The sequence below is a fragment of the Scardinius erythrophthalmus genome (genome assembly GCF_964197995.2).
Source record: "Scardinius erythrophthalmus genome assembly, contig: HAP1_SCAFFOLD_224, whole genome shotgun sequence".
Classification (NCBI taxonomy): Eukaryota; Metazoa; Chordata; class Actinopteri; order Cypriniformes; family Leuciscidae; genus Scardinius; species Scardinius erythrophthalmus.
Window position 1 is genome coordinate 59,818 of NW_028296387.1, and position 16,669 is coordinate 76,486.

Sequence of the window (16,669 nt, forward strand, 5' to 3'; positions counted from 1 at the left end):
CAGGATTCCTGTTTAATAAATACTAGAAAAAATAGAAAAAATACTAAATATAGCCTATATCTCATGTACTACACCTGAAATTATGTACATATACAATATATATATATATATATATATATATATATATATATATATATATATATATATATATATATATATATATATATATATATATATATATATATATATATATATATATATATGCGCCATTGAGATTACTGGGAAAAAGTGTCCCAATCAACCTAAATTCACCCTATTTACATAAATATAATACATATAAATCTCCAAATGAATCGAGATTGGAACCGAATTGCAAGTTTGTAAATCAATCAGTGAAATTTGAGTTAATTCCCTGCTCTAATGTTTAGTCATTTTGAGATTTGCAAAAGATAAATCATACATGTTGAAAACAAACCAGTTCACCGAATCTGCCGGTTCACCTTTCCTCAAATAATAATGCACATTCTGCAAACAATGCTGTGCGTCTCACCGTGTGTTAGCCGCTTTGAGGTCGCAGAAGTGTGTGTGGAGGGTCTTGACCGTGTCGTTACACACCAGGTTGACCACGTCCACCTCGGACAGACGCATTCGCAGCTGTTTGGTCATTTCCCAGAAGTCCTCCGACAGCATCTGGTACAGCTGGCCCTCATCTCGGCTCAGCGGGACGTACCACGACAGAATATAGTCCCGATAGCTGTAGTCAAACACTGCAAAGAAAGAGAGAGTTGTTACTGGTTGAGTTGTTACCACATTCAAAATGATAATTTTTCGGACAAAATGCTCATCATTTTGCAAAATTGCAAAAGTTAAATATTTTTTATAGACTAAAATTGTATTGTAACATCAAAATGTTATGCATATATAAATAAATATAATATATATATATAAAATCTGAAATTGCATACAATTTTAGTCTATAAAAAATATTTTACTTTTGCAATTTTGTAAAATGATGAGCGTTTTGTCAAATTAATATGATTTTATATATATGCATAACATTTTAATATTGTTAAATTTTGTAAAAATTGAATGCATATAATATATATATATATATATATATATATATATATATATATATATATATATATATATATATATATATATATATTGAATGCATATAATATATATATATATATATGCATTATATTTGTACAAAATTCAAAAAAATATATTTTTACATTTTGTAAAAAAAATATATTTTTACATTTTGTAAAAAAAATATTATATATATATATATATATATATATATATATATTCATTTAATATTTTTATAAAATTACAAAATATAAAAATATTATACTTTTTATATAGAATTATATGCTCGAAATGTAAGTTGGGCGGGGCTTGATTTTGTCTGTGGAATTGATTGGATGGTTGTGGTTTGCTATTGGATGATCTCATGTGAGTGACAGGTTGCCCTGCCCACATCATCAGAGAAGAGAAGAGATGCTGCGAGAGGAACTTATTCTGATTCAAGATTATTAAAACAATAATAATGTGTAGCGATAAATCATTTATACCGTAATAAACACTGCAATATTCCAAAGGGGAAAAAAATTTGCATTGTAAATTTTGCATTTATGATGACTTTAAAGCTGCAAAAAAACACACAAGCCACTTCTCAAACACTTCGAGACGACACACACACACACACACACACACACACACACACACACACACACACACACACACACACAGGGCAGATGGCATGAATGTGATGCCACTACCAGAGGATTACCAACGACTGCAGACTACAGTCCTCTTATGACACTCGAATCCACACACACACACACACACACACACACACGCAGTCATCACGAACAGATCGAGAGTGACAGTGACGCCCTTTGTGCAGCAGTTTCTGAACGCTTGGTTTGCAGGCATTTTTCCTCCCGGCTATTAATAGTCACAGTGACCTCATAAAATGTGCTGACTTTCCCCAGCTGAGCAACAGGAAGTGATGCGGAACCCGTTCCCATGCCGTTTCCTTCAGACGCCTTCCTCTTCTCAAGTGACACGGCAGAAAATACGCAAGACTGAGAACTTGAGCAATTCTGTCACACTGTCGACTGCAAGAAACACCATTTACAGTACATACAAAAATAATTAAAAAATAAAACTAATAGAAATGAATACAATACTGAATAAAATAATAAAAATATAATAAGAAATATATAATATAATAAATAAATATAACAGATAAAAATAAAGTACAAAATAATAAATTATTTTTTTTTTTTTAAACTTGCTGCAAAGATGCTAGTTTGTTCGTAAAAATGTATAATAAATCAGATTACACAGGTTTGGTAATAGTGAATATTTCTTCAACAAACTGAGATTTCAGATTGAAGGACTAAAACTGAGCAACAAAAGCCTGAACAAAAACCGGAAAATGGAAAATGTGCCAAAATTTAAGTAGTTATTCACTGTTTATATTCCTCCAGTGACATCACGAACGGGTCACTGAACCCCAGAACCAGGTCAGTCCGATAGTGAATCATTAAGAACTGCATTGTGAACTGAATCAACCGATTCACTTAAAAGATCAGACTCAATTTGATTCGAACAATGATTCATTCTTTGTAATTGAATGGAAAAGTGCAACATGACAGAACTTTAGCTTTTCATTTTTGTGTTCTGCAGAACTGTGTTATATAATTCTAGAATGTCAAGAGGGCGAGGAAATAATGACAATTTTCATTTTTGTATGAACTACTATGAACACTTTTAAGCATGAGCAATGGGGTTCAAGTGATTCTTGCTTTGGCAAACATCACTAATGAGGATGAAATTACATCTAATCATCTCGATTCATAAATCTGACACCCAGCTGAGCTCAGATACAGGAGGGAGTGTCAGACTCTTCAGCTCTCGGAGTCAGAATGAAAGATCAGAAACAGCTTCGGTGAGTTTCACACATTCGCTTTAACAAGACCTGTGATTCATGAGTCACTGAAACCTGCTAGAGACTCAGTGCTGTTTTATACACTCATCCTGTCAGGAGAGAGCGAACGAGACAGGCACAGATTACTCAAGTGCTCTTTTGGGTTGGACTAGTATCCAGTCACCTAGCAACCACCCGAAAACGCCTAGCAACGCCCTAGCAACCACCTAGAACACCCTAGCGACTGCACAGCAACACTTTTAAAACCTCTGAGAACTTGAGGGTGGGTTCCTTTGACTTGGACTAGTACCTATTCAAATCACCTAGCAACCACACTGAACAGCCTAAAATCCTTAGAAACTGCCTAGCAACACCCTAGCAACCACAGAGAACACCCTAGCGACTGCACAGTAGGGCTGTGCAATTAATTAAATTTCGATTTCGATTTTTTTGGGTCCCAACGATCACCAAAATAGTACAATAGAGTAAAAACGATTATTTTGCTATATTCTGTTTTGAAAGAATGCTCTAATTTTGTCTTGTGTTCTGAATGACACGCGCACGCGCACATCCGCCCCTCCCGATGCCATAAACTCTCTCAGCTCGAATGTTTAAACTGATAAGACTTAAAAAAAGTGAAAATGATAAACTTTAGTTACGATGCAATGCTGGCCCGATTGTGCAACTGACAATTCCGTCATGTCCCGACTCCTGAACGCGAGAGTGTAGTTTCAACGCTTGCCTTGTCCAACACATTCAGAGAGAGAGAGACAGAGAGAGAGAAGACGCAGCGCTGCTGAACACTCGCGCGGTTTGTGAAATTGCGTCTTGGAGAAAGTTTTTAAATGATTGATTTGATTTTATAATCTGTGTGGATTCATTTAGGATACTCATACAATGTACATGCTAAAGTGAATCAATGTTTGCGGGGGAATTTACCGCATTATAAGAGGTAGACCTGCGGGAATTATTAAAATACTCACTGAAGTATTATCTGTTATATTATTTATTTTAATAGTTCAAAAAGTACAATAAATGTTCAAATTTCGATTTTTTTAAGAATTGTTGAAAGGTGTCTTTGGTAACACTTTACAAATTAGCATTAGTTAACTACCTTAGTTAACATTAACTAATAATGAACAATACTTCTACAGCATTTATTAATCTTAGATAATATTCATTTCACCATTTACTAATACGTTATTAAAATGAAAGGTTGTATTTGTTAACATTAATTAATGCACTGTGAACTAACATGAACAAACAATGAACAGCTGTATTTGTATTAACTAACATTAAAAAAAGATTAATAAATACTGTAACAAATGTATTTCTCATTGTTAGTTCATGTTAGTTAATACATTAACTAATGTTAACTAATTAACATTATTGTAAAGTGTTACCGTGTCTTTTTAATAAATGCAACACATTCCCAAAGTCATGTGAAATAATCGTGTTACATAATCGTGATTTCAATACTGAACAAAATAATCGTGATTATGTTTTTTTCCATAATCGAGCAGCCCTACTGCACAGCAACACATTTAACCTCTGAGAACTTAAGGGTGGGCTCTTTTGACTTGGACTAGTATTAAATCACCTAGCAACCACTATGAACAGCCTAAAATTCTTAGAAACTGCCTAGCAACACCCTAGCAACCACCGAGAACATCCTAGCGAGTGCACAGCAACACATTTAAAATCTCTGAGAACTTAAGGGTGGGCTCTTTTGACTTGGACTAGTATTAAATTACCTAGCAACCACTATGAACAGCCTAAAATCCTTAGAAACTGCCTAGCAACACCCTAGCAACCACAAGAACACCCTAGCCACTTCACAGCAACACTTTTAAAACCTCTAAGAACTTTAGGGTGGGCTCTTTCGACTTGGACTAGTATTCAATCACCTAGCAACCACTCTGAACAGCCTAAAATCCTTAGAAAATGCCTAGTAACACCCTAGCAACCACATAGAACACCCTAGCAATTGTCTGTTTTTTCACATAAAGCGATTGAATGACTTCAGTAGATTTGGAATATAATGCATGAGACATATGGACTACTTTATGGTGAGATTTTATCCTGGTGGACAATAAAACAGGCAAAAAAGCACAGATTTAAGGAAGGATGTGCAAAACATTAAAAAAAAACTAGTTATCATTCTAGTCTTAACGCCACATATCGCAGACCAGGGTAATTATCATTAACTAAATCTATTTTAAAAAGTGTGTAAAGTAAAATAAAGCTGAAATCAAATAAAAAAATAAATATTAGTTGAAAAACTTAAACTAAACGAAAATAACAAATGTTGCCTTGACAATAAACTGAAATACATTTTTTAAGCTCTAAAATGATTAACTGGAAATAAATAAAAACTAAAATGAACTAAAACTAAAACTGAAATAAAAATAGCAATATTTAAAAATAATAATAATAAATAATAATGATAAAAAAATTGATGGAAAAAAAATATAAAAAATATGAATATAAAAAAAAAAAAAAAAAACACTGCCAAAGACCTTTAAGACATGAAAATTAAATGAGTTATAAATCTTCCTCTGGTCATCCAATGAAAATTTCCCACAAATCTCAACCGCTGACCTTTAAACTCCACGTTTTACACTCAATAATAACGTCTATCATAAGACTGCTATTGTGGTTTCGCTGATCAAGGACTAAACATCCGTGAACTAAATCTCAATAAATAAATAAATAATGAGACAGTTGAGTCATTCAGGTTGTTCACAGGAAGCACAGCTTTGCTATAAATACAACATGAGAGAAACAGTGTTGTTAATTATTTAAAGCTCGAATCAATGTGGTCAAGAAAACAACAAACTACTACAGACATAAAGCATCCATTTTCATTCTCTGCCTAGTTTCTCTTTAGGTCCGTTTATCAGATTCTGACAGCACATATGAGTCAAACTGGATCCCAAACACACCGTTTGTTTACGCCGCGTGACGTTAGTGCTGATGAGATTTTGTCATCTGTGCGTAAAAATAAAAAAGCACCCAGCAGGGAGTCTGATAACAACCAGCGTTTGCACTGCAGATGTGCTCATTATCACAACATCACCAAAACATGCTGGAGAGTCCGGCTCACAGACAACAGAGATCCGCATACTACTACCATTACTGCAGGATATGTTATGTGTATAGTATGTAAAATATTCTGAATGCATGGAATTATGCATTATAGACATTATGTATTATTATATGTATTATTATACATTATGTATTATTGACATAATACAGTAAATTCGGCTCTATATACAGGTTATGAAAACCCAAAATTCTAAATCTCAGAAATTTAGAAAATGTTCATAAGCTGTAAGCCATAATCATCAAAATTATAACAAATAAAGGCTTGAAATCTCTCACTTTGCATGTAATTTTCTCTATAATATATTAATTTCACCTTTTAAGCTGAATTACTGAAATAAATGAACTTTTGCACGATATTCAAATTTTTCGAGTTTCACCTTTAATAGAGCTAAGGTTTCCCATAATGCAATGCTCTCAACTTCTCCTTTCTATTTTGTGTGTCAAATGAAGCTGTTGGAAATATTAGCTATGGCTTCTGACTCATTTGAATGACAATCACAATCATGGTCATGATGGATTCTCTGCCAATGGCTCACTAGATAGAAAATTACACACAGGACTGTCTTCCGTTCTCTGGCTCGACAGGAAGTGTGTGTCATGAAAAACTGATTTACATCATCTATGACACCTGATCTTGGGTCAGTAATGTGGTTAAGCAGCTAATTAGTAAATCAGAGAAATGTGATCAGTGGATTATGTTAAACTGTGGAACACACATCTACATTGTGTGAAGGCAAACAACTTTGAAACCGCCTAGCAACACCCTAGTAACCACCTAGAACATCCTAGCAAATTCATAGCAACACACTTCAATCCTCTCACAACTTGAGGGTGGGCTCTTTTAACTTGGACTAGTATTTCGTCACCTAGAAATCACCCAGAACACCCCAGAATCATTAGAAAGTGCCTAACAACGCCCTAGCAACCACCTAGAACACACTAGAAAACGCATAGCAAAACATTTAAAACCTCTTAGAATTTTGAGGGTGGGCCTTTTGACTTGGACTTTCACCTAGCAGCCACCCAGAACACTGTATAGTTTAGAAACAGCCTAGTAACACCATAGCAACCACTTAGAACACCCTAGCAACACATTTAAAACCTCTGAAAACTTGAGGGTGGGCCCTTTTGACTTGGACTAGTATGCAGTCACCTAGTAACCACCCAGAACACCATGAAAACGTTAAAAGCTACCTAGCAACCACCTAGAACACCCTAGCAACTGCATAGCAACACATTTAAACCCTCTGAGAACTTGAGGATGGGCCCTTTTGACTTGGACTAGTATGTAGTCACCTAGCAACCACCCAGAAATCGTAAAAAACTACCTAGCAATGTCCTAGCAACCACCCAGAACACCCTAGCAACTGCATTGCAACATTTAAAACCTCTGAGAATTTGAGGGTGGTCTCTTTGGCTTGAACTGGTATGCAGTCACCTAGCAACCACCCAGAACACCCTAAAAATCATTAAAAGCTACATAGCATTAGCAACACCCTAGCAACCACCTAGAACACCATAGCAACTGCATAGCAACATATTTAAAACCTCAGAAAACTTGAGGGTTGGCTCTTTTGACGTGGTTGATTTTGCGATCACTAAGAACACCCAATCACTAGCAACACTAGCAGTTTGTGAGCAGCAGAACACAGTGCTCGTGTATTGGAGTGAAACACCCTACAGTCAGTATGAAGGACCCTCTGTGACGGAGACCCCGCCGGGTCCGGCGCTCACCAGCGCTGTGCGTCAGCTCTGTGTTGGTAACAGGGTCTCCAGTGTGACGAGCTCTAAGGGGATCAAACCGTGCAAGCAAGCTCATTATTATAATCATGATGTCATTCGCAGCGTTCATTAAGAGCCTTTCAGAAACACCCGCGGAGTGAGGCGGAATTCCTCATTCATGTTAACGCTATTAGCTGTCATGTACAAGCAGCGGTTCCTGGTCATGTGATCAGACAGAGGTGCTCGAAACATGGTCTAAGAGAGTGGGACATTTATAAGTGTATCGATTCAAAACGATTCTTGAGGTCATGATTCAATTCAAATCGCACTGCTGATTTATCTGCAAAAAAAAAAAAAATCCACCAAACAGAAAAAAGGAGAAGAAAATAATAACAACTTTGTAAAAATATACAGAAGGCACACAGAGGCCAAGCATTATTATGTTTTGGTCTCGTTTCTTGTAATATTGATAAATGTCATCTTAACAAAAACAGAATAAAATAAGAGTATTGTTTACAGTAAACTGCTAAAAATGAAATAAGTTTCATCCTAATTGTTTCCAAATCTATAAAACATTGCATATTATTTAAAACATGCATATGATTTAATTATATATATAGATAGATAGATAGATACACATGTATAATATTAAATATACCATATTTATATATCAATTAAATAGTGCTTTCAAATCGATTCATTGCGATAATATATAACCACACATATTATAGCCTACTATATATATTTACAGACTTTCATGTTAGATGCGATTAATCGATCTGACATAAAAGTAAATATAAAAAGAAAATGTGAATTATAATAAACATATGAAACAATTAACTACTAAGTAAATATAGCAAATTACTGTAATATGAAGCATCGCAGAACAATTCATCAAAATTAAGCTTTCTGAACACAGACAAAAAGCTTTGTGAAGTATTAAAAAAACTACAAAAAAATGCTTATGAATGCATATAAACAACCTGAAAAAAACTGAAATCATCTACAAAAAAAGCTTTAAAAACACAAATGTCTTGACCCTCACACAAAACTTTCCCTGTTTTATGCTGTGATTATGTAAAAATAGAAAGTATCATTAGCGCAGTATGTGAACAATAGAATGGAAAGTTGGAAAACAATGGGAAGTTCCCACCATAACAGAAAAACAAACATGTGTGTGTGTGTGTGTGTGTGTGTTGAGGTGAAAGACATGTTTGATAGATTCAGTTAGTGGTTTGTGTTATAATGTCATTCCACCCACACACTCCAACAGAGACAGATAATAAGACAAACAGGAAAATGACAGCGACTGTTGTCTCAAGCCTATAGCAAAGCAAACCAGCAACAAGAGACCGAGAGAGAGATTATAGCCATTCTTACCCACAAAATAATGGCGACTGGCAGTCTAGAGATTTATTATTTTTATTTTTAGCACAGACAGTATCTGGACACTTAAGTTGCACTTACAAATATGTGAATAAGTCTGCATTAGAAATATATTATTAATAACAATAATAATAATAATAATATATTTTACGCATTTAAATATTATTATTATTATTATTATATAAATAAACATGATAGATAGATAGATAGATAGATAGATAGATAGATAGATAGATAGATAGATAGATAGATAGATAGATAGATAGATAGATTAGGGCTGTCAAGCGATTACATTTTTTAAATCGAATTAATTTCATGATGTGCAGATGAATTTATCGCACATCATATTTGGTTGAGAAATTAAATCTCTAAATGAGTAAGTCATTGAATCATTCATTTGATTTGTTCAAACAGCTGATTCACTCAGGAATGAAGTAAATGACTCTCTTTGTGAATCATTGGTTCACTCAATTGATTTGTTCAAACGTCTAATTCATTCAGGAATGAAGTAAATGACTCTCTTTATGAATCATTGGTTCACCCGATTGATTTGTTCAAATGGCTGATTCATTCAGGAATGAAGTAAATGACTCTCTTAATGAATCATTGGTTCACCCGATTGATTTGTTCAGTGAATCATTGGTTCACCCGATTGATTTGTTCAGTGAATCATTGGTTCACCCGATTGATTTGTTCAAACGGCTGATTCATTCTGGAATGAAGTAAATGACTCTCTTTGTGAATCACTGGTTCACTCAATTGATTCGCTCAAGCCACAGATTCATTCAGAAGCGAAACACCGCTGTGTGGCTCGAAGACGCACAACAGTTCTGCTCTGGCTTTATAGGTAATATTATCGTTGGTAAAACTGAGCAAAAACATAATATTGTGTCTAAAATATAATACAATATAAACTTCTTATTTATTGAACTGTTGTATAAAACCAATATCACATTTGCAATCCTGCTATTCAGGACAAAAACAGCACTGGTGTGATATTACTGACTATAGGCCAATCATATCACATAAATATGAGACAAAAGGGGCATTTTTACCCTGATATCTTGAATCTTAGGGGCGTATTATGACATTCAGACTTGATTTGATATTTTAATATCTAATTCTAATGTAATGACATTCAGGCATTTTAAGTCTATAATCGGCTCACTTTTGAGACTGCTGTAGGACTCGAACCGAGATCTGAAACTGATCGGCTCCTGGACTCTAAAGCTCAGAGATTTACCAGAGAAATCCAGTCTGAGCACGGGAACACAGAGGTCTTGTGACCGACAGAGGTCAAAGGTGAAACAAATACCTCTGACGCTGATGTGTGCTGAGCCATATTCACCTCTTAACAAAAACATAGACTATTTAAAGGAACAGTTCACCTCAAAACGGTTGTCATACTCACTCCCATGACAAATCTCTCTTTTTTCCACTTAAACACAAAATGATTTATACATCTCATAAACTATGAAAGCACACAGCGACTATAAAGTGCTCAAAAAACATTTTCTTCTGCAGTTGTTTAATAGCTTTGTGTGAGGAACAGACTGAAATTGTGTTTCACACTAAAAATCTTTCCCTCCACAGCAGATCTCAAACCTCATGTTGTTTAAACTTCATTTGTCATGTTCATTAAAGGTACAATATGTAAGATTTTTGTAATAATTTCCTGAAATTGTGTACTTACAAGATCCCAAAAGTTCCCCAAGATTTTTAATTTCAGAGAAATTCCAGTTTTAAATAATGACTCGTCCCTGTTCAGTGTCGCCTGACAATGACGTAATATCCGCGTTATGCCTGGTTTCCGCTAGTATTCCCATAGTAACCATGGCGACAGACGTGGACAACTGCGTTACGTCTAGCGGCGCGCTCACGCTGTTGTTGTTTCGTTCAAACATTATGGATCATGGCAAGCAGACTTTGGGACAAAAGGAGAACTAAAACGAGGATCAATATCAGCGTGGCGTTTTCGAGATGCCGAGAGCTAGCGTCCGCGGCTAACTCCCACTTGACAGAGACGCTCAAATGTAGAGGTGAGCTAATGTACATAAAACGAATCAGTGTTATACAGCTCAACATGATGATGATAGAATATGATCAGAATGTTATGCTAATGTTGATCTCGCTCACTGCTAGTCTCATACAACAAACTAACACACAGAATAACATTATAACTTTAACACACTCAAATGCAGTTTAGTGTGATAGTGTAGAGCAAGTGAAACAGCGCTGCGTTCCCTCACAAGTTTCATTCGTCTAATAAACTGCCCTGTGTGAGTGTTATTCAGCACTAGCGGGTAAGGTAGTTCGGCAGAATGAAGTGTCCTCATCTCCAAAGGAGGGAGAGCATTTTCACATTTAGCACCAAAACTCTGGAATAGCCTTCCTGATACTGTTCGTTGCTCAGATTCGCTCTCCCAGTTTAAAACTAGATTAAAGACGCATCTCTTCAGCCAGGCATTCATATAATATTTTAATCTTACAGTTAAATCCGGTCTCTACTTCATAAACGCCAGAGGAGAACTGGCCCCCGACTGAGCCTGGGTTCTCCCAAGGTTTTTTTTTTCTCCATTAGGTCACCTGATGGAGTTTTTCGGTTCCTTGCCACTGTTGCCTTTGGCTTGCTCAGTTGGGGATACTTAATTTGATTAATCGATTCAACAGTGCTATTGATCTGCATTACCAAACGTGGATGTTTTACACCAGAAACATACACTGATGTACTATTTTATTTAATACTGTGAAGCTGCTTTGATACAATCTGTATTGTGAAAAGCGCTATATAAATAAAGTTCACTTGACTTGACTTTATATCCGCGGGACTCGCGTGTGGCGCTGAGATCTGTCTCTCATTAGCACTCGCGCCGCTTCATTCCACAGTCACGTTAAACACATCAGTGTATTCACTCATCCATAAACATTATTAGATCCATCGGCATGACGACAAGATCCATAATTCCGCTTATGCGTCATCAACCGACGCCTTTGTTTTTGTAAGAGGTTAGCGACAGCTAGCGGCGAAAAAACATTACATATTGCAGCTTTAAGGGACACAATATCAAATGCGTCACTGACATCAAACTTGGCGCAACCAAAAAGTAAATGCATTAAATTCAAGATATATATTGAGTATCAACAAAAGGCTGAAGAATATTGAGATTTTTCAGCTCTAAACATGAATAATAACACAAATGATCATTGGACTTGGGAAATAATTACATGGAGGATTATGGGTAATTTCACACGAAATATTATACAAAAAAAATTAAGTGCATATATTTGATTTATTAATGAAATTTTAACTTAAATGAAACATGTTCCATCAGCTCGTGCTTCACGTGTCTTTCTGCTGTCAAATCTGCACTGATTTATATAAAGAAAACATAACAATAACTTTGATAATGTTAGTAATATTTCAACCGGACTGAAGCAGCTTCGGTTTACTTGATTATCCAGACATCATTTATTAGAAAAATCATGAGCATCAAATATTGAGCATCATGAGCATCAAATTTCTCAATCATCATTTAACGGCATTATATGGTTTAAAACTAAAATAAGCATTAAATATCATCTTACTAAGACATATTATTGGCAGATATTGTTTTTTATATGCATTTTATGTAAGTATCTGCTATACTGTTATATAGATCTTATTGATTTACATTATAAGCATCATAATTTTTGTCCATATAAATATCAGCATCTGCAATAAATTGCATATTTTTGCTCAGTTTGGGCCATAAAAGCCAAATGGACCAAATATGATACTCAACAAAAAATTACGCAAACTATTTTTAATGTTTATATTTAATAGCATATGAGCTTTTATAGTATATTTTCTTTTTTTCTTTTTTTTAGCTTGATTTTACAGTTAATAAAAGATCAGCTGAACATTCTTCAAAAAAAAAACACCTTTTGTGATCAAAGGTGTGTAAATGATGACAAAATTGTAATTTTTGTGTAAAGAAACATAGATTTCCTTTTGCATTTACACATGATACTTCGTTAAAAAAGCACTTTGTCATTATGGGATGTTAAATTATTCAACCGAATGTAGGTCAGAGAAAACCTGCTCACAATGACAGGAAGACTAAACATCTCCATTCTCCACTTTAAATAATCAGAAGATTAAACATCTCCACCTTAAATAATCAGAAGACTAAACATCTCCACCTTAAATAATCTGAGTATTATATATATATATATACACTCACCTAAAGGATTATTAGGAACACCGGTTAAACACGGACTAGTTATGAGTTACGGCACTGAAGCTTGAGTGATCAAACTACTGTTACACACTGATGTCACATGTCTCAGTGTTCACACTATCCATCCTAAACAGTGTGTGAGATCAGAATAAGTGTGTCCCAAAGCACAGTACGTTGAAAAGAGTGTGTCAGGAGTCCTGGATGGTCTACTATTCCCGGTGGATTTTCGAAGTGTGGATCCGTGCTCATTATAACAGCTAATATTACCCACAATCCACTGCGCTTTGGAGGAGGAACTACAAACACGAGTAAAAAGTGTTTAAAAACTACAAAACATGGCGGATGTGAGCAACGGCTTGTGTACTCTTCTGCTACACACTCAGAAGTATCTACTTTTTCTTCACAGAATGAGTTCATACTTTCAGGGCGTCGTGTAAGTAGGCGAACTGAGACTGCTCACCTTCTTTAAGGGCTTTATCCACATTGAGAGACACGACGACCCTCCGGGTCTGGGCCGAGTCCAGCAGAGGAACACAGAACCGGCCCTGCGGATCCAAGTACACCATCAATCACACACTCATGACAAACACACACACACACACACACGAGCACGATTACAACACTTACACGTCCTGCAATGATCCTGTGTGGAATATATACTGTACAAACCCATTTCAGTGCTATTATTACAACACATTTTATACAATATATTATTACACGAGTGTAATGAGGTGGAGATCGACAGCACAGTCGCAGCAGAAATGAGGGTTTGTGATTGTGTAATATTTACCTTTGGATATACTGAATCTTTACAGTTCAATATCTGTGTTTTTGTTCTGTTTACTGTGTGAATGAACCACAATAAACCTGGCAATTTATTTGATTTTATGTATTATTTATTTCTAAATCAAAAATTATTTAAATGAATAACTTATTTTAAATTAAATTAAAATCTATATTCATTTTTTTTTTAGATATATATATGAATATATGAATGGATAGATAGATGATGGATAGATAGATAGATAGATAGATAGATAGATAGATAGATAGATAGATAGATAGATAGATAGATAGATAGATAGATAGATGATAGATAGATAGATGGTTGATGGATGGATAGATGATGGATAGATAGATAGATAGATGATGGATAGATAGATAGATAGATAGATAGATAGATAGATGATGCAGATACTGCAACAGACAAAGCGACATTAATAAAAGCATGATCATAATCATATAAATGTAACCCTAGTATGTGTGTGTATGTACATATATATATATATATATATATATATACATACACACACACATACTAGGGTTACATTTATATGATTATGATCATTATTAATGTCGCTTTGTCTGTTGCAGTATCTGCATCATCTATCTATCTATCTATCTATCTATCTATCTATCTATCTATCTATCTATCTATCTATCCATCCATCATCTATCCATCCATCCATCAACCATCTATCCATCATCTATCTATCCATCCATCAACCATCTATCTATCTATCTATCTATCTATCTATCTATCTATCTATCTATCTATCTATCTATCCATCATCTATCTATCTATCTATCCATCATCTATCCATCCATCAACCATCTATCTATCTATCATCTATCTATCTATCTATCTATCTATCTATCTATCTATCTATCTATCACCTATCTATCTATCTATCTATCTATCCATCATCTATCTATCAACCATCTATCTATCTATCACCTATCTATCTATCTATCACCTATCTATCTATCTATCTATCTATCTATCCATCATCTATCTATCCATCCATCAACCATCTATCTATCCATCATCTATCTATCTATCTATCTATCACCTATCTATCTATCTATCTATCTATCCATCATCTATCTATCAACCATCTATCTATCTATCCATCAATCTATCTATCTATCTATCATCATCCATCTATCCATCATCTGTATATCTATCTATCTACCTTTCATTCATTCATCTATCTATCTATCTATCTATCTATCTATCTATCTATCTATCTATCTATCTATCCATCCATCCATCATATGTATATCCATTAATTTGATTTATTCATCCATCTACCTATTGTTCTACCTATCCATCCATCCATCCATTCATTCATTTATCCATCTATCTATCCATCCATGTATCTATCTATCTAGTCACATTATTCGAATCAATCACAGTGAAAGTGTGGATTGTTGTTTGTCTGTAGATGTTAGTGTAGAGATGTTGTGATGTGACATCATCATCCTCCTCATCATCATCATCCTTACCATTAACTTATTGAATAGATCGGCGAGCTTCGCTGACTGTCTCTTAGTGGTGTCGAATCTGCTGATCTTCAAGGGGCTTTTCCTCACCAGCAGCCCGAAACTCCCCAGCAGAAAACACAGCAGGGCGAAGGACACGTAAATAAAGAGTTTGAGGAAAAACGAGGTGAGAGTGAGTCCTCCGGAGCCGAGCTGGAAGAGCAGGAGCACCGCAACCGAGACACCGACGACCAGAGACGGGTAGACGAGGACCGCAGACCCGCTGCTGGCGCTGGAGCTTCGGCCATCAGGACGCATGATGCTGCTGATGATGGGAATGATGGGAATGCTGGGAATGACATGTCCTCGCGTGCGCACAGCAATAGACAGGTCGCATGCTCGAGTTCACACTCATCACAATGTGTGCATTCAGTTCACACACGATGATCCGGAGCCGCTTAACACGAGAAATACACGTGCAACATGTTGCATTAAACGGTTTAAAATGACAGCAAGAGCACCTGAAATTATGATCAGTCAGGTCAGATCACCGAGCGGGCTCAGCTTAAAGGGCTGCTAATTCAAATCCAACATAAAGTGCACACAAACAGGCCGTCAAAACCAAATGTCATCATCCAAATATATCAAAACATCTCGAGGAGCGTTTAGCTCCGATGCCGTGAATACAAACAACGGAGCGGCATCATCGCGCGACGGCTTTAACTCTAACGCCTTGAACGTGAGATAAAGATGTAAACACTCTTAAATAGTATCATTATATCCGCCACGATTTGTCTAAAATGTGAGAAATAAATAACTTATTGTCAATCCATCGCAATCTCAGTCCCGCTTAGATCCCCAGCTGCCTCTCGAGTGGCGAATCTGCGACTTCTACTATGGAAAAGGGGATTTGTATGAATATTAATGACGCAATGTGACGTATGCTGAATGGCGCTGAATGATTGGCCGTTGGTGCGTAGGCGGTAGTCTGTTGGCGAATGAGCGGGTAGTAATTGCCTTATGAATAATAATTAGGCACTTGACTAGAAGCTAGAGGAAGGTTACCAAGCAACGTCAGCATTAT

At 35.6% G+C, this 16,669-nt stretch overlaps 1 protein-coding gene across 1 annotated transcript; it reads right to left on the reverse strand.

The window, feature by feature from the left end:
- Positions 1–486: 486 nt before the first annotated feature.
- Positions 487–16,460, reverse strand: LOC308686378 (uncharacterized protein; the record flags this gene model as incomplete). Its single annotated transcript, XM_081394798.1, has 3 exons — positions 15,610–16,460; positions 13,781–13,865; positions 487–707 (listed from the first exon to the last, which is right to left on the reverse strand). The coding sequence occupies exons 1-3, from the start codon at positions 15,901–15,903 to the stop codon at positions 487–489; spliced, it is 600 nt and encodes a 199-aa protein (XP_081250924.1). The 5' UTR covers positions 15,904–16,460.
- Between the last annotated feature and the right edge of the window lie 209 nt (positions 16,461–16,669).